Consider the following 22,356-nt stretch of genomic DNA (forward strand, 5'->3'; position numbering starts at 1 on the left):
TGCCTGTAATCCCAGCACTTAGGGAGGAAGAGGTGAGAGAATCACTTGAGCCCCAGAGAATTGCTTGAGACCTGCTTGGGCAATATAGTGAGACCCCATTCTCTACAAAAGGGGGGAAAAGACAAAAACAAAAAAGAGCTGCAGGAAAAATCATGTAAGTGTCTGCAAGGACAACTGTCTTCTAGAAAAAGCTGTCCACATCTGTATGTTTTTTAGAGAATTACAGTCGGAACAACAAGTTGAGTTAGAAGATTACAAGGAATTAATCTCATTTGTATGAAATTCACATCTGTTCAAGATGGTAATTTTGACCATCTTACTTTAATCCAAAAAACTTCATACTGATTGCCTTTATGGGCTTCTGCAAAATGTATTAAATATTACAACTTCCTTACTCTCACTTGTTGTATGACAATCTTAAAGATAGATGAGTGGCACCTGTGGTCTCTGAGTCACCCTGACAGTGTGCTAAGTGCTCTACAGACATGAATTCTCACAATAACCATCTGATGTCTCTGCTATTATTATACTTCTTTTTAAAAATAAATTAAGGCTCAGACAGTTTGACTTGTTCAGGTGGAGTCTGACCTTTGATCTAGTGTGTGAAGTATTTTAGGTATTTTTGAAAAGGGTCATTTTGGTGCCACTGAGGAAAGAAGAGCTTCAGATACAAATGTAACTGACAGGGAATCAAGACAACACTGGAATAGCTTTGGGGGAGACATACATAAAAATATCTTTCTGTAGGCCACTAAACACAGGATATATTAGCCCTCAGATTAGAAGACCTTCTAAACTATTTTACAGTCCTTTATTTCTAGGAGTCTACTTGTGTGCTATAACAGGATTTTCTTACAGAAGCCAGTATTTTAAAATGAAAAAAAAAAAAAGTGAGAGGTTTCCACTGGTCCTTTAACAGAGACGCTGAAATGAACAAAACCCCTGAAATATCTCAGGGATAATTGGGGGCGAGGGGACGGGGTGGCCAGAGGAGGACCTGATCCCTCTGCCTGGAATATACAGCACACTCATCACCTCTTATCCTTCTTGGGGTCCTCTGGTGGGCTCCTCACCACTGTCCATGCCTTTGATCCTGCTCTTCCTGGTGTGCAGAATAGCCCCTCCTCCACTTCAATACAAATCCCACACTTACTGTCAAGTTTCAAAATCCACATCCACACAAAACCTTCCCAGACTAAACCCAGCCTACAAGGATCTTGCCTGTTCTTTGCAATCTTATATTCCTCTGGTTTTCTTACTCCACCATCTAGTACAGATGTTCCATGACTTATGATAAGGTTACATTCCGATAAACTGTTGTAAATTGAAAATATCGTTAAGTCAAAGATGTACTGAATACACCTAACTTACCAAACATCATAGTTTAGCCTAGCCTACCTTAAACATGCTCAGAACTCTTACATTCACGGTTGGGCAAAATCATCTGGAGATCCAGCGCACTACAGAGTATTGCTTGTTTACCCTTGTGATCTCGTGGCTGACTGGGAGCTGGGGCTCACTCACAACCACGCCCAGCATCATGAGAGTGTCCTACTACATATTACTAGCCCAGGAAAAGATCAAAATTCAAAATTTGAAGTACAGTTGCTATTTAACGTATATTGCCTTTACACCATCATAGGGTTGAAAAATCGTAAGTTGAACCATCCTAAGTCAGAGTCCCTCTGGATTTAATTCTACATTGTTCTGTATACTTTTCTAGTGGCTTTATGAACATTTTGTTTTTTCCTGGCAAGTTTAGAAGTTTATTCTATTTCAAAAAACAGGTAATACAGTAGGTCCTTAATTCATATTTACCAGTTAACAGGTGCCCATCTGCAAGGTAACTGCTATCACAATCTTATTATCATAAAGGTGATTTGACTGAAGATGACTGGGAATTATCTGGCATGAGGAGGTACAGACAAAACATTTTTTGAAATTCCTAACTTAATTTAGGATCTAGTTCTAAAGTAAGAAAGTGATGGTCCCAAGAGTTTCAAATGAGAAAGATGAGGTAGAAGGAAACTGAGGAGATAACATGACATCATCCATAGTGCCCATCCGGGGCCCAGACGCTGACGTTTCGCACGCATCCCTTCCCCCAGCAGGTCTCGAGCCGCCCTTCTCTGTTGTTCTCCCTCCATTCCTGAATTCATGCTCCTGCCTACTGCTGCTGCTGTGCCCTTTGAACAGTTCTAGCTCACCCTAAAGGAATTGTGACATTTTACTGGTGGGTGAAGCTACTCCTCTGTAGAGAGTGTATCTGTCGGGAATGCAGTTTTTGGAAGAAAGACACTATTTAAAAAGAAGAACACTAATCTTTTGACAGCCCCACAGAATCAGGCAAGTGAGTTAGAAACAGAAAATGAAGTCCAAGCTGGTGTCAATCTCTGGGAGGCCCTGAAGTGCAGCCTCCTGTTTTAAGTTGGTCACCATATTTTCCCATGACCAATTAATTCCTTTTTTAAATTTTATTTTAACAGGAGTATACTGGCTGTAACAAAGTCAAGAAATGCTTTGCTTGGAATCATGCAGAAAGAAGTAAAATGAGGAGTAGGTTTACTGGAGAAGTGATTCTTTTAAAATGACTCTTGGGATAACTCACTCTGAATGGAAAACTTGTGGTGTCCTAAGTTGCATGTGAGTATGATGAGTGTTTTAGTAATAAGCCACAGTCCTATGTAGTACAGCTAATAGCTTATAGTCTGAGAGATATATACAGAGATTTTCCCACACAGAAAGTAATGCAATACCCCCTGCCACAGTTGATTTAAGAGCCTAAAGTACTATAGACAGGGTCCATAAATACTACTACTTATTCAGAAACATTAGGGTTCACTGAACTAGAAATTACTCTGAACTAGGCAATTTCTCCAAGGAAGAAATACACAAAAGGGAAAGACTCCCAGGCTTTTCTGAGTTTAGACCTGCATCCTTAGGCGACCAGGATCCGGCTCGTTTCTAGGAAGAAAGTCCTGAAGTCCACCTTTCTCCATGTGATCATGCATAAACTTTTGAAATAGCATGGTTTCTTTCAGATCGTGTAATTTTGCTTCTCTTAAAACAAGATACTTTGGGGGATATGTAATCAATGTGAAGTCTTTTTTATGAAGGGAATTTAGAAAATGCTCATCATGAAAAATGGCTAAAGAGAAATAAGAACAGAATTATTAACTGCCCTGAAAAGCAATGCCACCCCTATGTCTAATTTGGGGGGCTTCTAGTCTAATTTTAACAGCATAAGTTAATGTTTACTGTATCAGTTAAGTTCTCATACTGCTAGCAGAACTCAATATTCTGTCTCCTGATCATCTGCAAGAAATCTCTAGCACAGGTAAGACGTATGCAAATGAAAAGTAAAATGGAAGTCCAGGAAGTCAAAGTTCAGGAGAGAATGCATTGGCCTGGATCACAAAACTTTGCTCCTAGAGACTAGGAAACATGTTACCATGGTGAGAAAATGATTTTGGTCTATTCCCATGTGAATCTCTTTCATAGAGCACTTGGGTATTGCGGGGAAAAATTATATCTTCTCAACTCCTCTGAAAAACATAATTTTAGTCTTCAAAAGACTAATCATAGAGGAAAAAAAATAATGATATCCAGCCTTCCGGGTGGGTTTTAGCTAGCTGGGTCACACAACGCTCAGCTCCCTTGGTGCTGGAAGACGTTTCCTTTCACACCAAACCTTTCTAGGTCCTGGGGGAAAATATCTTGACAGTTTTTTCCTTCTTTTAACTATAATACAAACCCAACGGAAACTCAGTCTCTGGTGAGGACAAATGAGGTTGAACAGAGTCCAGCCCGCACCTCAAAAGCAGGGCTGCATCTGTGTAGTGACAGTTTTGGTTAGATTAGTAAAACCAGCGTGAGTCTTTCTGGTGAGAGATGGAAGAAAGTGTAATTTTCCCAATGATGTCTTCTACTCCAAAGCAACAAACATCATAGTGAGTTCACTTTTCTGCCATACCTGTATTAGCATATATTTTTTTAGCTTTGCCATTCAATAGTACTCCTCTACATTACTTTCAGCTTTTAAATGAATTTTTGTTTCTTTAATAAGAAAAAGGCCCTTTTATATATATCGCTGGGGATGGAAAGCCAGATTCTGATAGCACCAGTTATTTTCAAATGGCACTAACAAGTCTAATGAGGTCCTAAATAAACAGGAAAAAAAAGGTATCTTAAAGATTTACTTATTCTTCTATAACACTGGACACCAATAGTGAGACAAGAAAAGGTAATTTCTGGCTCATAAATTGTAATACCTTCCATTATACCCCAATGATACAGGTGGAATTGTGTCTCCCAAAATTCATATTACTGAAGTCCTAACCCTTTAAATACTCAGAATGTGACCTTGGGAAATAGGGCTGCTGCAGATGTGATTAGTTAAGATGAGGTCACACTGGAGGAGGGTGGACCTACTCAGTATGACTGGTGTTCTTTTAAAAACGGGAAATCAGGCCGGGTGCGGTAGCTCACGCCTATAATCCCAGCACTTTTGGGAGGCTGAGGTGGGTGGATCACTTGAGGTCAGGAGTTTAAGACCAACATGGTGAAAACTGTCTCTATGAAAAATACAAAATTAGCTGGGTGCAATTGTGCATGCGTGTAGTCCCAGCTACTCGAGAGGCTGAGGCAGGAGAATTGCTTGAGCCCCAGAGGCAGAGGTTGCAGTGAGCTAAGATTGAGCCTTTACACTCCAGCCTGGGCAAAAAGAACAAAACTCCATCTCAAAAAATAAAATAAAATAAAATAAAAAGGGAAAATCAGAATACAGACACATCCATAGGGAGAACGCCACTGAAGATGAAGGCAGAGAGGTGGATGACACATCCATAAGCCCAGGAACCAGAGGCTAGGAGAGAGACCTGGAACAGATGCTCCCTCATGACCAGTGGAGGGAGCCAACTCTGCCAACACCTTGGTTTTGGACTTCCAGCCACCAGGCCTGTGAGACAATTTCTGTCATTTAAGCGACTGAGTTTGTGATACTTACAGCAGCCCTAGCAAACTAATACGCCAACATAGAAAGAAATGGTCATTATCATGACCTACTTATTTTTAAAAACAGATTCTTTCACCATGGAATTATCCCAAAGGGAGGCGGGGAAATGTTCGGTTCTTACTGTGAGCTCTTGGGGAACAGAGTTTGGCTTCTTTATGTTGATTTCGATGCTAGTGTTGTCTTGTTTCAGCTCCAGGGGAGATCCGTGCACTCTGGCCACACCTTCAAACATCTGGGATTTGGTTAAGGAGTGGGCAGGTGCCACTGTGTGACACTCTCTTTCCTTCTCCTCCTCTCTATGAACCGTCTCTCCATTCACGCTGACTTTCCCATCTACCTATAAAAACCAGAAAGAACAAAAAACATGCTCTATATACCCCAAAGACTGTAACAAAACGACACGTTCAGAATTACCTCAAAAGATGATCATTTAAAAACCACAGTCCAATCAAGAAAGAGGTCTCTTAAATGTTCTGATGGGATCTACAAGTTAGGGCTTCTATAAACGCTATCTTTAAGGGCCTCCTTAAAAGGTAGTTGGCCTGCTTGGGCCACTTCACTTTAGATTCCATTTCATGTTCACCTCATTTATGGTCTTCTTTTATTTTAGAGTACAGAAAACCAAAGAATCTTAAGTACAAACACATGCCACATATTGGGGTTCCAATACTGTTTCAGTTCAGTTCTGATTGCTATTCCACAATTTTGACTGTTTTTCTGGCTAGCATACAAATGAGGCGGAACTTACCACAGATGAGGAATATTTTTACAGCTTATCCCATGGTGGTAGCAGGGGCAACAGATACTTTTTTTGAGGCTAAGGCAGAGGGTAAGGGACCTGAGACTATGCTCTGTTACAATGAATCTCCATTTCTAGTTACTTTTATAACCTCCATTTTTTAAAAAGAAAAAGACCATGCACACTAAAATATTTTTGTTTTGCACTCACATCTAGGGGAGGCAGTTAGAGCAAGAAAGGGAAACCAGAGAGGGTAGTTAGCCTGGCTTACTGAAAGGCATCTGGAAATCTCGGTCTTGAAATTTGAGGCAGAAAGTAGAGTGGTTTTGAGAGGGAGCTCTGCAGTTAGGTGACCTGATTGAAACCTGGCTCTACCATTTAACAAGCATGGAATCTTCAACAGGTTTCCTATTCTTTGTGCTCAGAAGCAAAATTTAAAGTAACAGTATCTTCCTCATAGTGCTGTTATGGAGATTTTATGGATTACCATACGTACAGAATTTAGAATAGTACCTGACACATTTTAAGTCTTAACTATTAGCCATTATTATCATTAGGCCTCTTATTTATTTGTTTGTTTATTTATTTATTTATTTTTGAGACGGAGTCTCACTCTGTCGCCCAGGGTGGAGTGGAGTGGTGCAATCTCAGCTCACTGCAGCCTCTGCCTTTCTGGTTCAAGCAATTCTCGTGCCTCAATCTCCCAAGTAGATGGGATTATAGGCATGTGCCAACATGCCTGGTTAATTTTTGTATTTTTAGTAGAGACAGGGTTTCATCATGTTTGCCAGACTGGTCTCGAACTCCTGGTCTCAAGTGATCTGCCTGTCTCGGTCTCCCAAAGTGTTGGCATTACTTTGTGAGCCACCTTGCCCAGCCTCATTAGGCCTTTTAAAATCTTTTAAAAGAAGTAATGGAAGGCTGGGTATTAGTTATAGTTCCAGCCTCATTAGGCCTTTTAAAATCTTTTAAAAGAAGTAATGGAAGGCTGGATATTAGTTATAGTTTATTTACCTTAAGCCACTGGTCTTCTTACTCTATTATTTGTTACCCATAAAAAGAAATTTAAATCACAACTCAGCACACACACATAAATATAACTGAAACAGAAGTTTCCCCAAGCAATTTTGCCTTCATTGTGTGACACACTATGTTTTTTTATTGTGTTCTATTCCAGTTCATTTTTTTTATGTTGGCTTCAAACCACTAAATTGATTTTATAACCTAGCAACAGGTGGTAACTCTCAGTTTGAAAAACAATGCCTTAAACTATTTCTCTGATGTTCCTTTATCCTTAATTCTGTTGTACGGGAAAAACAACGGAGCCTGTATTCCCTGCCCTGCCCTCCAAGAGACACACACACACGCACACACACACGCCTACCCCTTAGCTTCTGTCCTGGCATTATTAGCTTGTTACAACGGTCTGATGTGCATGTTACCTTTGACCAAAGTTGCTGTCCATGCACTCCGTAATGGAACTGTAGGCCATCAATAGAAATACTAGCCAGTGAGGCCTATGATGAGGCAGGGGACCCCACCAGTGAGTGGCGCGGAGTAATCTCCAGCTCTAAGAGGGCCTCTGCTCAAATTCTCTAATAACCCCCTCCATGGAAGTGCTTTCTGAGGCCGCCATACCACTTTGCTCCACTTTGCCGCAGTGGTGAAGAACAGAGTTTTCTCAGAGCTGAAGTTCTGCCATAAAATCATCTATGCTAATTCTTCTGTTTAAACAATCATTTTTGCACTATTTACATAAAGGAGGGAAAGTGGACACCTAGACTGTATGATCAGATGTCTTGGAAATCCAGTTAAATAAATGTATTCCCTATCCTATTCTGGGCCACCTCAACATAGAATCTTCCTTCAGGAAATACCATAGCCATTCATTATCATAGGCCCTAGGTAAAGGAAAGCTTCTGAAACACTTCGGTGGATCATTAAGCACACACGGGCATGTGTGTATCTGTGTGTGTGTGTGTGTCCGTATGATTAGTAGCTCATCTTCTCAGGAAAAATTCACTTACTTATTTAAGGAAAACTTGCTGAGTGCTTACTCTGTCCTGGGCAACTGTGCCAGGCTCTCAGGATGAAGCCATGAATGACAGAGACGTGGCCCCTGTCCTTATAAGGGGACAAACAACTCAATGTGATCCAGATGAGACAGTCTGGACATTTTTCTTTTGTTTTATCAAAGCCTAAGAGAGATTTTTGAGATACATTCAGAGTTATTTTAGCAAAAGTCAGAAAGTGTAGTTTTGTTCCCTTTGAAATACAGGAAGGAAGCTACATGGCATCGCATTGCTCAATCAGTTACAAAAACTTTTCTACGTAATGGTCACATCTCGGAGTGACGCAGTCCACCTCTGTTTGTTACAAACTCATTGAGCACAAGGACAAGGGGAACTGATTTTTCTTTGTAAGTCAAAAGAACGTAAGACAAAGGATGAGTGCTACCTCCTAACATAAGGGAAAGTGCTTGAATTTGAGGAAGTGAAAAGATGCTTGGTTTCCACAAGTTCTTCAGTCTGGAACACTATTTTACACACTCATTAGCAAAACAACCCAGTTTCTTTCCACTTGTTTAAAAAACCTGTCTCATCTGAGGGCCAAGTATGTCCCATGTTCCCATGTGTTCCTTGTATTTGTATCAATTGCAGCATCTTTTTGGATGCTGCAATGTAAAATGGATGCTGAATGCTAATTTCTTCCTAAAACAGAGGTAGCTGCATATACTTCTATTTGAACCAAAAGCAAATAAAATGCTGTTTTGAGGAGTCTGCCATAACTCCCGATACTTAGAAATACTAGGGTATTACTAAATTAGCGTTTTTACCACTAGTACAGAGAAATTATGCCATTATATCAAACTAGAAAATAGACCTTGCTCATGGAGACGACTCCACTATCAATCTTATTTAGGAGTCCATCTGTATTAACAACAGCAATTGAGGGAAACAACTGTCCCTTAAGCATTTATAAACCAAATCTCCAGAGACCTATGGCTTTCATAGCTATAAATGTCAACACATTTTGCTTCTGTATGGCAAAAAGAATGACATTTTCTTGAGTCACGATTCTTCTCTCCATTGACTCCCTGGAGTTCAACTTTGGTTCTATTCTTAAGGAACTTGTCCTACCTTAAAGGTCTTCAGAATTTCTTGAGAATTTTTGGGCTGGGAGTAAGGCTTGGGTGTCAGCATAGGCACTGCTTTGGGAGTGACAGTTTTGCTTGGAGACCCACTGCCTGCTGACATGCTGGTATCCAGAACACTGGCACGAGTAATGGTGGTTTCAACAGTGGCAGTGAATTTGGGCGGAGGCAGTGACTGTTGCCGCAGGTATTTCATGGGGTTGGGGTCGTTCAGGAAGGATGATAAATTTGGCTCTGTTGAATGGCTTCTTTCCAGAATTTTTGGCATCTCCAAGCGTTCAAGAACAGCCTCACTGATGGTGAACCTCTCAATGTACTGTTGAAGGATCCCCTCTGCCTCCTCCTGGGACCGAGCGTTCTTATATGCTTCATGCAACTCTCTCTCTCTCCGCTCTCTAAAGGACATAGAAGGGAGAGGCAATAACAAAGTCAACTAATGAAAATTGCAAAGAGGACCTTGGTAGAAACCAGGGTAGCACTGAAGAGATAGTACAGGGAATATAAAAATGTTACTATCAGAACCTTTATGACAGCCAACAATTTTTAGAAAAAAAAAAAACCTAGATAATATTGTACATTAAAAATGACAACAGAAAGAACTCACTTTTCTTGAACAATTTCTCTGTAGGTTTTGATGCTCTTCCTTCGTTCACTTGTCCCATCTTCTCCAGCCAGTAACTTCTCCATTTTTTTCCTTTCTTCCTCTTTCTTGATTAAGTCCTGAGAAACACTTCTTCTACGACTCTTCCAACGAGCCAGGTCCTGGAAGGGAAAGAGAGATATAATATTCTTCTTCAGACTTGCGCATAATTCCATTTGTATTCTTCAGAGTTTAGTCATCTCCATTTCTACTCTTTAGAGAACTGACTATGGGCCCAGGCACTATAACATTGTGTGCATTCTCACACAATCCAATGTAAGTCTGGAACCGGAATGCCTCAAAGGCAGAAACATCCAGATATTATCTACAGTATCCATAGCAGGACAGCACATTTATTTAAATATGGCAGTGTGAAATATGCAATCACATTTCATGTCAGTTGCCAAATTTCAGAGAATTGCCTCACAAGGTAACTAAGAAACTTCATTCCTTCCTATTTATAACTTCTGCATTGTGAATAGATTTGCTGACAAAAGAATAGTAGGGATTCATTTTCCACTCGGAAGGTAGTCAATGCAGAAAAAAATAGTTTTGGAGTCTTTAGATCTGGTGATTCTATATGTATTAATTCATCTGATCCTTACAACAACCTCACCACAATCCTACAGGTAGTTATAGCATAATGATGAGGAGTGAGGATTCTGGAGTCAGATGGATGGGATTGCAGTGGTGGGAAATAATCCCAGCTCTATCTTTTCCATGCTGTGGAATCTCAGGCTTGTTTCTTAGTCCCCCTATGCCTCCATTTCCTTCTCTCTAAAATGAGGATGATAATAGTACCTATTTCTTACAAGCTTGTAGGGTTAAATGTGAAAACAGATGTAAGATGTCAGGCACACAGTAAGTGCTCAAAATATTTTAGACATAATTGTTACTATATTTTATCAACTTTAGAGAAGTTAACTTTTTAAACTAAGGGTGTAGTCAAGTTTGCAATAGCTACCTCCAGAGTGCTTTGTGAGAATTAAACGAAATAATCCACTCTCCCTCCTCTCTCCCCGCTTTGGCTCTCAGCACACAATCTCAAAGCCCTCATCAGCCTCTTTAGCCTTCCTTCCCTGGTTCTAATCTTGGCTCCCCCACTCGCTAGCTGTGTGACGTTCAGCAAGTGACAGCTGTGCTGGGATTCGTCTGTGGAATCGAGGACAATAAGAGTTGCTAGTTCATTGAGTTACTAAGAGGATTAAATGAATGCATGCAAGCACTTAGAACAATGCCTGGTACTGGTACATGTTTGATGTTGGTCATTGTTATCGTTACTATCATCATAATCATGATCAGTTTCAAATATATAACCTCAGAAGATAGTGCAGCCTCAATTCTGCATCCCATTCCAGTTTCCTGCCTCCCCTCCCCACCTTTGTGGCCAAGCTTCTGGCCAGGGTGTTTGCTGATTACATGTCTGGGCTATCACTCCATACCTTCACGCTGCTACTCACCTTCCGTTGAGTCCCATGTTTACCGTGTTACCTTTTGAAACCCTCTAAGGGCTCCCTTCCCTCGCATGGCTTTCAGGTCCATTTCTACCCACCCGGCTGGATTTTCTGCTACCATAAGCCTCCCCGCTGCCCGCGCGCCTTGGCCGGAACTCACATCTTGCCATTTGTCGTCCTCTTCCCTCAGCTGGTTATTTATCAGCTGCAGCTGCTCCTGGCGGGCCCTGCTGTGCGGCTGCACCGTGGCCTCCTCCTCACACCGCATGTCAAACATGCTCGTGCTCCTGAGTGCGGAGAGAGCGAACACAAGAGGGACCGCGATCAGCGCCCGTCGCGTCTCCACGCGCCTGGGCGTCCTGCCGCGTGGGGGCGCTACCGGGCTTGGAAAACTGCCCCCTTCCCTGGCTGCGCACAGCGCGTGATGGGCGGCGTGTTCTGGCCCTGGGCGGGCGGTGGGCGTGCTGGCACCCCACCGCCTCCTTTTGCCGCAAACGCCAAAAATGTGACCATCTTTGTCTTCAGTGATGCCAGTGAATCGGGTCAATATAATTTTATATGTAGGTGCCAAAATAGGTTTAAAGAAGAACTAGAAAAATGGTATTTGAAGCCCCGGGCTCCTCTCATTTGGAAATGCATTTAAAAAATAAAATTAAGATAATTAAAAGGTATAACCTGGGGAGAACTTGTGGGGAAAGAGGGCGGTGTTCCATGAAGTAAAACTGTATTACGGTAAATGCTTCTTTGTGTAGAAAGCTGGCTTAAAGGCTTCCGACGTGAATGGAGGCAATTTCTCCATTTCCAAAAAAATATCATTTGGCCTTAAGTTTAAGACACCCACTTTTTCTTATTTTATTTTATTGAATTTTAGATGCATCTGACAACTATGGATTGCTGATGTATATGTTCGTTGTAATCATGTCTTGTTATTTCTTGTAAAACTGCTGTAATTGATAGTGCAGTTGATGGCATCTTGGAATCAAAAAAATAAGGCATTTTATAACAAGAGTAAGGAGTAAAATACATAAATTAGGTATATATTTTGTATTCTAATATGCACAGTCATTTAATTTTTGTCAGGATACCTCTAAATATACTATTTTAAAAGAAAAATGAAAGGGAAAACAATCTTTAAAAAACTCTTAGACTGCACATATAATTTATACATTCTATAGGAGCTTATTAAACATTGTGCAAGACCTAGGGCCTTTTTTTGTGATGCTTACATAAACCTTTGTTACAGCAAAAGCTGAAGCAGCAAGATGAAAACAGAAATAGAAACCAAAGCAAAATCCTCCTCCTTTTATTTTTCTTTCAAAGAAATGACTCACTTTGGGACAAGTGAGTGGAGCCCAAAATTCAAGACATAGAGGGCTCTTAAAGCTCACTGTTAAGTGCTAGCAACAAAAAATGGTGATAGTCCGTTTCTGAAACCAGCCTAACACAAAGAAAAAAAAACTACCATGCACTTAGACACCAAAGAATTCCAGACATCATCAGTGATGTCCAAAATTGTTACTCCCATGGCCAGACAATGAACAGCAGCAGCATCGCTGAATGCAAAGGGCTCCCTAGCAGGCAGCTGTCTGGAAAATGACCCCCAAAGCAATGGCAGCCCACCTTCCCTTCAATCCACTCAAAAGGAATCTGTACAAATGTGTGAGTGCCTCTCTCCGCTCTCCAGATGTTGGACAATTCAGGTCTGACCTAAGAGAACTAAACTGAAAACTGTACTTGCAACCTGTCTTCCCCAGGAGTATTCTAATAATCTGGCTGCATAGAAGGACACTTAGCTGAGGTTCCTATTAGCATGGATATGACAAGCCACTGCATAATGCTGCCTCCATGTATTCAGTGGAGAATGTTGATTTCAGCAGCTGTGCCTTCTAGAAAAAATAAACTGAGCCAGGCGTGGTGGCTCACGCCTGTAATCCCAGCACTTTGGGAGGCCAAGGTAGGCAGATAACTTGAGGTCAGGAGTTCAAGACCAGCCTGGTCAACTTGGTGAAATCCCTTCTCTACTAAAAATACAACAACAACAACAATAATAATAATAATAATTAGCCAGGTGTGCTGGCACACGCCTATAGTCCCAGCTACTAGGGAGACTGAGGCAGGAGGATGGCTTGAACCTGGGAGGCAGAAGTTGCAGTGAGCTGAGATTGCACCACTGCATTCCAGCCTGGGTGACAGAGTAAGACTCCATCTCAATAAATAAATAAATAAATAAGAAAAGAAAAGAAAAAAAGAAACTGTAGTCCTCGATAGAGGAGAAGGGCTGTGATTTTTCATCTATTTTAGACTATTGATCAGTTGTCTAAGAAAGATTAAGAAATTTGCAGGATTAGGTAGAAAAGTCTAACCCACGCTTTTAAACTTCTTGGATCAAAATTCACTGAAGCAAGCCTTCCAGAAAGACACAAAAATTCATCCCATTCTTCCTCTCACAGTTAAAAAAAAATCTTACTTTTAAAATATTCAATCTAGTCAGTTCATCTTTTAAGTGATTTAAAATCTTTGCTAAGATCTTAGAAGACTTAAACCTCTCTGAACTGGGACCCTCTTATCATTCCACTAAGTAGTTTGTAGATTATGGGAGAGGAAAGAGGTTCCTTCATTCAGCTCTGCCATCTGTAATATCTGCAGGTCAGAATTTCGGTTTAGGCCACGATGGGTGGCCACAGATCCAGGTTTTCTTCTGGGACCCCAGGAAGAAAATGGCAGCCTTCTCCAGGATCTGGGATTTGATTATCTCACCCAGTGGGCCTGGAGAAAATGAGAGCAGGCCTTAAGAATTACCTTTGTCTGTCCTGCGTTCCCATCTCCACTCCCACTGTGAAGCTCTAACTAGCTCAGCCCAAATGTGGCCAGAAGCCAGTTAGTTAAATAAAAGGAGAAACTCTTGTTTGCCCTTTCATGTACCAGGAAGTGCAGGTTGAACATCTCTAATCCAAAAATCTGAAATCTGAAATACTCCAAACTCCAAAACTTTTTGAGTGCTGACATGACCCCACAAGTGGAGAATTCCACCCCTGACCTTGTGTGATGGGATGCAGTCAAAACTTTGTTTCACGCACAAAATTAGTTAAACTATTGTATAAAATTACCTCCAGGCTATCCGTATAAGGTATATATGGAACATAAATGGATTTCATGTTTAGACTTGGGCTCCATCCTCAAGATATTTCACTATGTATATGCAAATATTCCAAAATCTAAAAAAGTTCAAAATCTGAAACACTTCTCACTCCAAGCATTTTCTATAAGGCAGGCTCAACCTGTATTATTTTTTTCTCAAGTTTTTTTTTTGTTTTAAAGAAATATCAGCAAACTGGCCAAAAAACAAGGAACAAACCTGAGTGATGTATTTATGCCATTTTCAAAAAAAATTAAGAAGTTGAGAATTGATAATACTAAAAAGAAAATGGGCTGAGTTGTCATTCAGAACATGTTCCCTATTTCAGGTTAGACTTGGCCTCCCAAATGAAGAGGTGTGTGTCTGGGGATGGGGGTTGACAGGTATGGGATCCTGGAGACGGCCAGCTTCCAGAATATTAATGTGACTTGGACTAATACTGTGCTCCCCAGTACCTTATGTCTATGCCCTTGGGCTGTTGGCATGAGGGCTCCTGGCTGCAGAGTCCAGGAGTCTCCCTTGGTGGTGGGTTGGCATTTTTGAGGGCCAGGATGGAATTACCCCAAGCGCCTGGAAATTGTTTCTGGGCCAAGTCTACAGTAAAGGAATTCAGAATAAAATGGCCTATGGCTCTCACAAAGTACCGACTCCTTTGGTGGGCCGGGTTGGGAGGGAAAGAGTGTGCAAGTGAGGAAAAGGGCAAGAAGGTGAAATTAAATCTATGGAAACATTCTTGGCTGGCCAGGAGGTGGAAATTTCTCCGTTTGCCTGTGCGGTAGGTCTGCCCCTGACCTATATTCTCTTTAAAGGGCTCATCTTTTTTTCTGATTGGGCTCTATTTTAAGAATGTGTCAATTATTAATAAACATAGCCTGTGCCAAAAAAATGCCTTTAAAGATTTTGGAAAAAGGAGATATTAAGGGAATAAACTAAAAATAGTATAAGTTTCTATTTTAAGAATAAATTCCTGATATCAACTTTTCATTTTGTTCCCCACATGGTTTCATGTAAATTGTATCTGCTCTAAGCAGGAAACCCAGCACTTTGGATATCCCTAGATAAGAGCTCTGAAAAAGAAGCTCCTTTTACTCTTCTTGGTCCCTGGGGCTGCATTTTGTAAACTTAAGAGAAGGCAAGAAGGGAGTCCCTGCCCCCACCCCTTTTAAGAAATCATTAACTTTTCCTGTGGGTGAAGTTTTGTGTTCAGGTGCAGGCAAAATTCAGAAACTCTTTAATTTCCCTTCCTTTCTTTCACCTTTTAGGGTTTCCCAGGGGTCTATTTTAAGCAAATTGTATAGCAGCCTTGCATTGATGAAGAAGAAATCCATTCTATCAAAATGTTTTTGCTCACCAAACCAAAGTAGTGTTTTGCCTATCGATCTTATAAAATCCTCCTTTCAGTGAATGTTAAATATTGCCATTGCAGGTTTGAAAAGTAATAACCAGGGCTCAGTTTTACAGACTACTTAACTCTGTGCAGTCAGTCAAGCTCAGGCTAAATTTGGTTTTGAGGCATAAGTGTTCTTTATGTCAGATCACACATGGGAAACCTGGCCCTGGAGTTTGACCACTTAGGGCTTGGAGACCAAACTAAGTAGACATCTTGAACACAAACATGGAAATAGCACAATCTGAAGACACTTAATGTTTTGCCTAATCTCATTGTCATTGGTGGAAATGATGTTTGCGTGTTCTACATGCAAATTCTATTCAAATTCCTCATTGTGTGACTTGAAACTGAGGCTCAGGAAAGGACAGGCAAAGGAGGGTTGGTGATTGCATTCTGGATGGCCCAGGCTCCCATGAGGCCACAAAATGCTTCTCAATGTCAGGATCAGCAGACTACTGATGCTGGATTTAGGTATTAATCAACATTTCTTCATATACAAATTACGTGAATCTGAGAAGGCTAGTATTTTGCAATAAATAAATAAATAAGTTTGCCTTATATATCAGTTGCAGAATGATCTGCATATGGGAAATCCATTTCTGAAGCAGAGTTAACGTGGTCACAAATGGGAGGGTTTGGATTCTTCTCAAATTTGAATGTGAAGTATGGGATAAGGAATGAACCTCTGCTTGGTTGAGTGAAAACCAAGCAGCAGGGAGGGGAAGGGCCAGTCATGTCTTAGATCTTTGGCCCCTTGCTAAGCCATGGAACTTGAGCAAAACTCCAATGTTTTGGTTTCAAGCATCCCACAGTTTATATGACTCCAACCTGGGAGGAACTTGGGCTTCTGAATCTATAATTAGTGGTTTGGGATTTATTTTCTTAGTTAAAAAACGAGACTATTGGAATGACTACTTCGTTGTTAACTCTAAGCCCCAACATATCAAGAATTAAGTGCAAAACTCAGAATACCCTCTAAATAATTCTATGGTTCAGAAGGGGTACCAATGTTCAAACCATAACAAGAACAACAACTTTAACATGCCCAGTCTATGAAAAGCAAATGTTAAGTTTCAAGCAGCAGCTTCATATTAGAATCATGCTTAAGTTGCTTTTTCATTCATCTTTCCTGCACAGAACGTATGCTCTGCATTCCAACTTCAAGTGCTTTGCTGCACAAGTCAGCTAACTATTCAGTTCACTTGCATCAGTTGCATTTCAATTAGTGGTAAGTACTGGAAGCATGCAGTTTAGGCTAGTAATTAATGTAATCCTACAAATACAAGGCAACTTACTCTGCGTCATCAGACACAGGAGTTCTCGGACCGTATCTATAAGATCAAATACAAAATTAGAGGACTGGCGGAGTTGAAAGTGAATGCTGTAAGCAAGCTGGAAATAAAAACTGCTGGTGAAATACATGTGCGCCAAACCTTTTTTGCTGAGATACTGAAAGAGAAGTGGCATTATACAATTAGCAATATTCATTGACTGCTGAAAATCAAAGACAAGTCTTGATGTTTCTAAAAAATGCAAAATTTATCTCAAAACCCAGAAGAGAAATGAAAATAATCCCCACACTACCCAAAAAGAAAGAATCTGTTCAATATAAACACAGGAAGGCTTAGGTGCAATCCACAATGTTTAGAGAAGGCAGCTTAGAAAACAAACATGTATTACAGTCATTCACAAACAGTTCAACTTTTTGTGCCTTTATGTTCAGCAGTAATGGGCTGTAATGGACACCCACTGTACAAGTGCACCCTTACTGACCCTGTCCCTGATATGTTAATGCATTTGCACAAATAACATCAAAGAGTGTTTCTGCAGTTTTCTGAAAGTTAACCAGAACCCCAATCAGTGCCTTCCACATGCATTTGACAGAAACCACAATTCCTAGAAAACTGGTAGTCTTAATCAAAACCAGACTTGGATGATATTCCATAACTTGAAAAACTAAAGTTTTTTCTAATCTTTTATATTCTCCTGATAATTTAGATCCATAAAGTTGTACCCTCTGCAATAGTCACTTGAAGTCTAAATGAGTCTAAAGCAAAAAGACTAAATTAGAAAAATATTAGAACATTACAAGGCATATTTCAAGCACATTTAAAGAAACAAAACAAAACAAAAAAACAACACAGCTCCCACAAATGCCTGTCTCTTCAGCAAAGGTAAATTTTAAGGGTCAGTTCTTACCTATACCCTGAAAAGCTCCTCCTTTCTGCAATTCTGATGGTAGACAAAGAATAGTAAAGAAAATACATCCTGCTTCCAGTTTCCAATAAATTACATTTTGGAGTCAGCAGCAAAAATTACCTGGTCCCATCATCAGTTTCACAATAGTTTACAGGAAAAGGGTAATTTCTAAACATCTCTTCCTGCAATCTTAGAGAAAACACCCCAGAATGCATGAGTGTACAAACACATACCCCCTTCTCTCTTATGCTTTTATCATTCTAGAATAATGTACATTCACTGATAATTATTTAATTCATAGTGAAGGCAACCATACCAGTGCAAAACCCCAAATCTCTGTTGAAAAGGCCAAAAACAAGACAAGGAAAGGGTTTGTGAATGTTTTTCTTCTGGAAATAAGACTCATCTTCTCTTTCTCCAGGGTATCAGAAGGTGTTTCAGTTGAACCTAATATTCTCAATTTTCCAAAACACTACTACATTAAAGCAGATTCTTTCACATCAAGAGAGAGTGGGCTGGGTGTGGTGGCTCATGCTTGTAATCCCAGCACTTGGGAGGCCAAGGCAGGAAGATTGCTTGAGCTCAGAAGTTCAAGACCAGCCTGGGCACATGGTAAAGCCTTGTCTCTACCAATAACACAAAAAAATTAGCTGGGCGTGGTGGTGCACGCCTGTGGTCCCAGCTACTCTGAAGGATGAGGCAGGAGAATTACTTGAGCTGGGGAGGCAGAGGTTGCAGAGATCATGCCACTGCACTCCAGCCCAGGTGACGACAGAGTGAGACTCTGATGGAAAGGGAAGGGGAAGAGGAAGGGAAGAAAGGGCAACATTAATTCTGAAGATTAGGTGTTTCCCAGTTAATAAATAGGCCTATTGGAATAAATTTATTCAAACACAGTGTTTTCTAAGTTATCTGTGGAAGAGAACAGAGAATTTCTTCCCAATGGATGGTTAATCAAGAATCTATTAATAGTTGCTATGTGTTTTTGTGTTTCAATTTGAATATTTTAATTAACATTTTATTAAAGTATAAGATACATACAGAAAGTGCACACACCACACATATACTTCAATAAAGTTTCACAAACTGAACATACGCATAGATTAATGTTGAGTGTTTTGTACTATGTAAACAGACTCAAATAGTATGTACTCTTGAGTTTGGCTTCTTTAGCACATTTTGTGAGTTTGTCAACTATGTTGTTGCATGTAGGATATATCTGAACTTAAATAATTGCTACATAAAGTAATTAACAGTATTTCACGGACATCTCTACCAATAAATGTAGATCTATACCAAAATGTAAGCCCCACAGGAGCAGACATTTTTCTGTTTGGGTTCCCTGAACAGTGGTCAGACTAGTCAATAAGTATTTATTAAATACTTATCAAGTGCTCAAGAAATTGAAAAGAATAACCCAGTTTCCGAAGATAAACTTCATTTATCTCTTTACTATGTACTGTGGGTTTAAGGTATTTCCTGTGAGACTAATACATTAGCTTTAAAAGGGCACCAACTTAAGCAGAATTGCTTTTGCTAGCAAGGGGAAGATAATTAGAGCTGAGGTGTCAAGTGACTTTCCCAATCATCCTACAGGAGATCAAAAAGTAAAGGCAAGTTAGCAAAAAAAAAAAAAAAAAAAAAAAGTCATAAAATGTTCTTTTTAATGCAAAGTACGTGAGTCAATAGGTTATGAGGTACAAAATTGGCCACACATGTCACAGTTGACATAAGCATCCTACAAAAAAAGAAAGTCAATAAAGTTTAATTTTGAGGCCAGGCATGGTAGCTCATCCCTATAATCCCAACACTTGGGAGGTTGAAGTGGGAGGATCACTTGAGCCCAGGAGTTCAAGACCAGCCTGGGCAATATAGTGAGACTGTCTCTACAAAATAAAAACAAACAAACAAACAAATTAGCCAGGTATAGTGCTGTACACCTATGGTCCCAGTTACCTGGGAGGCTGAGGTGGAAGGATTGCTTGAGCCTGGAAGGTACACGCTGCAGTGAACTGTGATCACAGTAGCTTGGGTGATGGAGTGAGATTTTGTCTCAAATAAATAAATAAATAAATAAATAAATAAAATAAAGTTTACTTTTGAGGGTAGGAGTAGGTAGAAAGACAAAGGGAATAGCCTATGCACCCATTCCCTGTATTTATGTAACTTTCACTACTAATAAAGCATTTCAGAATCAATAATTTGATAGTTATCTATTTCTATATCATGAACTAGCATTAGCTTAATTTAAAGTGTTTTTACTGCTCATCTAAGATCACCCCCCAGCACCCAGCACAGTGCTTTACACATAGTCATTATTACTCAATAAACACTTGTTGAAAGGAAACGTGCATCCCCATGGTGTTTGCTGGCTCAATCACACAATATGTCACATAGTTCACCTGACCATTCCTCCTTGTATTCAGAGTAACCATTCATTCTCATGTGAAAATAAAGAGGACGCTTTCCCAAATCACAAAGAGAGTGACAGGCCAGGTGCAGTGGCTCAAGCCTGTAATCCCGGGAGTTTGGGAGGCTGAGGCAAGTGGATCACTTGAGGTCAGGAGTTCCAGACTAGCCTGGCCAACACAGCAAAACCCCATCTCTACTAAAAATGCAAAAATTAGCTGGGTATGGTGGTGGGGACCTATAATCCCAGCTATTCAGGAGGCTGAGGCATGAGAATCACTTGAACGGGCAGAGGTTTCAGTGAGATGAGATCGGGCCCTGCACTCCAGTCTGGGCAACAAAGCAAGACTCCATCTCAAAAAAAAAAAAGTGACAGAATTCCTCAGACTTCCACAGTCCCCTCTAGTTACTTGTGTAGGCATCATGCTGGAGAGGGATGGTGTGTTTCCACTCCAATAGAGCTGAGTTTGGATCTTGGCTTTGTAGGTACCAGCTGTGGACATATGGACCTCGGTTTCCTAATTGCAAAACGCAGACGGAAATTCTTCCTCTCGAAGGTGGTATAAGGAATAAATGAACAGGAGAGCACCTAAATATATCCAGTAGGCAGTCTCTAGCCCTCACCTCCTTCTTTCCTTCCATTCTACCTTGCTTTACAGAAGCCCGCGGATCCAGGGTCAAGTCCACGGCATCTGGAAAGTGAGTAACTGTGGAGGACCAGCTTCACCACTCTGTTCCTCTGTCTCCCCAGCCCTAACAAGCTCGGGAATCACGTGTGATCCACTCATGTAGCTTTTCTCTACATCAGTCTTCTTATTTGTGAAATGGAGCTAACATAGATTCCTTCAACCTACCTGTGAATTCTCAGGACAAGGTGAGCTTGAGGGAGCAGACATAGAAGAAACGCTATAAAGAAATCTGTGGTTGTAAAAAACAAATATTACTTCTGCTCCCTGAAAACAGTGCTAGGCACCATTACTGTTTTATTCAGAAGAATGTAAAATATTGATTAAATTCAGATGATCAAGATGGCTAGGGTATTGATATTTTAAAAATCTGGAGAGATTACCTACTGTTCTCCTTGCCTCCCACTTTGCCTTCTCTCCCACTGCCATCAGGGTCCTTGGAGAAGCAGAACTCCATTGCTTCCTATTTTATGGTGAGCTTATAAATTATGCAAAGCTCTCCTCACTTCTTTGCCCTACATTGGTAGGCTGACCACACATTTAACAAAAACGTATCACTTTTATGAAATGGCAAGAGAGGCTTTAACATATAGGACCCTAAACTGGAACAGGAACCCCAGGATAATTATTTCCTTACTCGTCATCAAGTCATGGTTGACTCTAAGTCAAGTCAGAGCATGGAATAGAAATCCTACCTCCAGAGGCAATGAGTGTTTGCTAACGTGGAAAAATTAATATAATTACAACTTTTATAAACGTATTAATCGTCTTTGGACCTGGAATCAGAGTGAAATCAAGCAAGTCAGAAAGAAGTTCAACCCTTTTACCCAACTATGTGAGCTAGAAAGAAATAAAATAATTTCCCATTTATTCAGTCCACCAGAGTCAGAAAAAAAACGATTAACAGGTAAATTCACCACTGAATTACACCTGCTTACATGCAAAAAGAGGAAAAAATTCTTGGCAGATGAGGCCAATTTTAATCATTCTGTTTCTGCTAGCAACGGTAGGTAAGTGGCACTGAAGTGCCATAATACATTAAGAACACACTGAAAGCTCAGACTGGAGAAACAGTCACAAGAGCACAGAATAACCTTCTGACCTCTGATCTTTCATGAGTGGACCCTTGGAAGATTCTTCCGCATCCTGTTGCTTTGCAAATGGAACTGGAAGGAACTGGTTTGGGTTGGCTCCAGTGTGTCTAAGGGACATCCCAGTTCTCCTGGCCATCATGTCGTCTTTTCGTGAATCATCCAACTTTCGCTGACCTTTCAGTCCACTGCCACTCCAGGCAGGAGCTATCATCTTCTCCAACTTCTCTTCTGTCCCTGAGGCCTCACACTCAGAGGCCAGAGGACACGCCCTAGGGCAACATTCAGTCCAGCCAGTCAAAGGCCACTTACTGCTAAAGATATTTTCAGTAGCATCACTCACTGGCGTTAATTCAAGACAGAAGAAGCCAGCGTCCCTGGAGGCAGCAGCACACAGAGCAGCTGAGCAGGAAATCTCCCTTTTGAATACTGTGACCCTCTGTC

General features: G+C 40.7%; 1 protein-coding gene across 16 annotated transcripts in view; it reads right to left on the reverse strand.

The window, feature by feature from the left end:
• LIMCH1 (LIM and calponin homology domains 1) overlaps positions 1-22,356 on the reverse strand; it is a 342,754-nt gene that overhangs the window by 43,956 nt on the left and 276,442 nt on the right. For 9 of the 16 annotated variants that reach the window (XM_008017546.3, XM_038008594.2, XM_008017545.3 and 6 more), the window contains 5 exons: positions 16,823-16,858; positions 11,162-11,288; positions 9,512-9,669; positions 8,894-9,302; positions 5,136-5,351 (listed from right to left, as the gene is read on the reverse strand). In XM_008017546.3, coding sequence (XP_008015737.3) covers positions 5,136-5,351; positions 8,894-9,302; positions 9,512-9,669; positions 11,162-11,288; positions 16,823-16,858 — 946 coding nt within the window. Of the gene's footprint in view, positions 1-5,135; positions 5,352-8,893; positions 9,303-9,511; positions 9,670-11,161; positions 11,289-16,822; positions 16,859-21,923; positions 22,185-22,356 lie in introns of all 16 variants that reach the window. The other 7 variants (XM_038008596.2, XM_038008595.2, XM_008017543.3 and 4 more) reach the window with 2 other exon arrangements.

The sequence above is a fragment of the Chlorocebus sabaeus genome, chromosome 27 (assembly GCF_047675955.1).
Source record: "Chlorocebus sabaeus isolate Y175 chromosome 27, mChlSab1.0.hap1, whole genome shotgun sequence".
Classification (NCBI taxonomy): domain Eukaryota; kingdom Metazoa; phylum Chordata; class Mammalia; order Primates; family Cercopithecidae; genus Chlorocebus; species Chlorocebus sabaeus.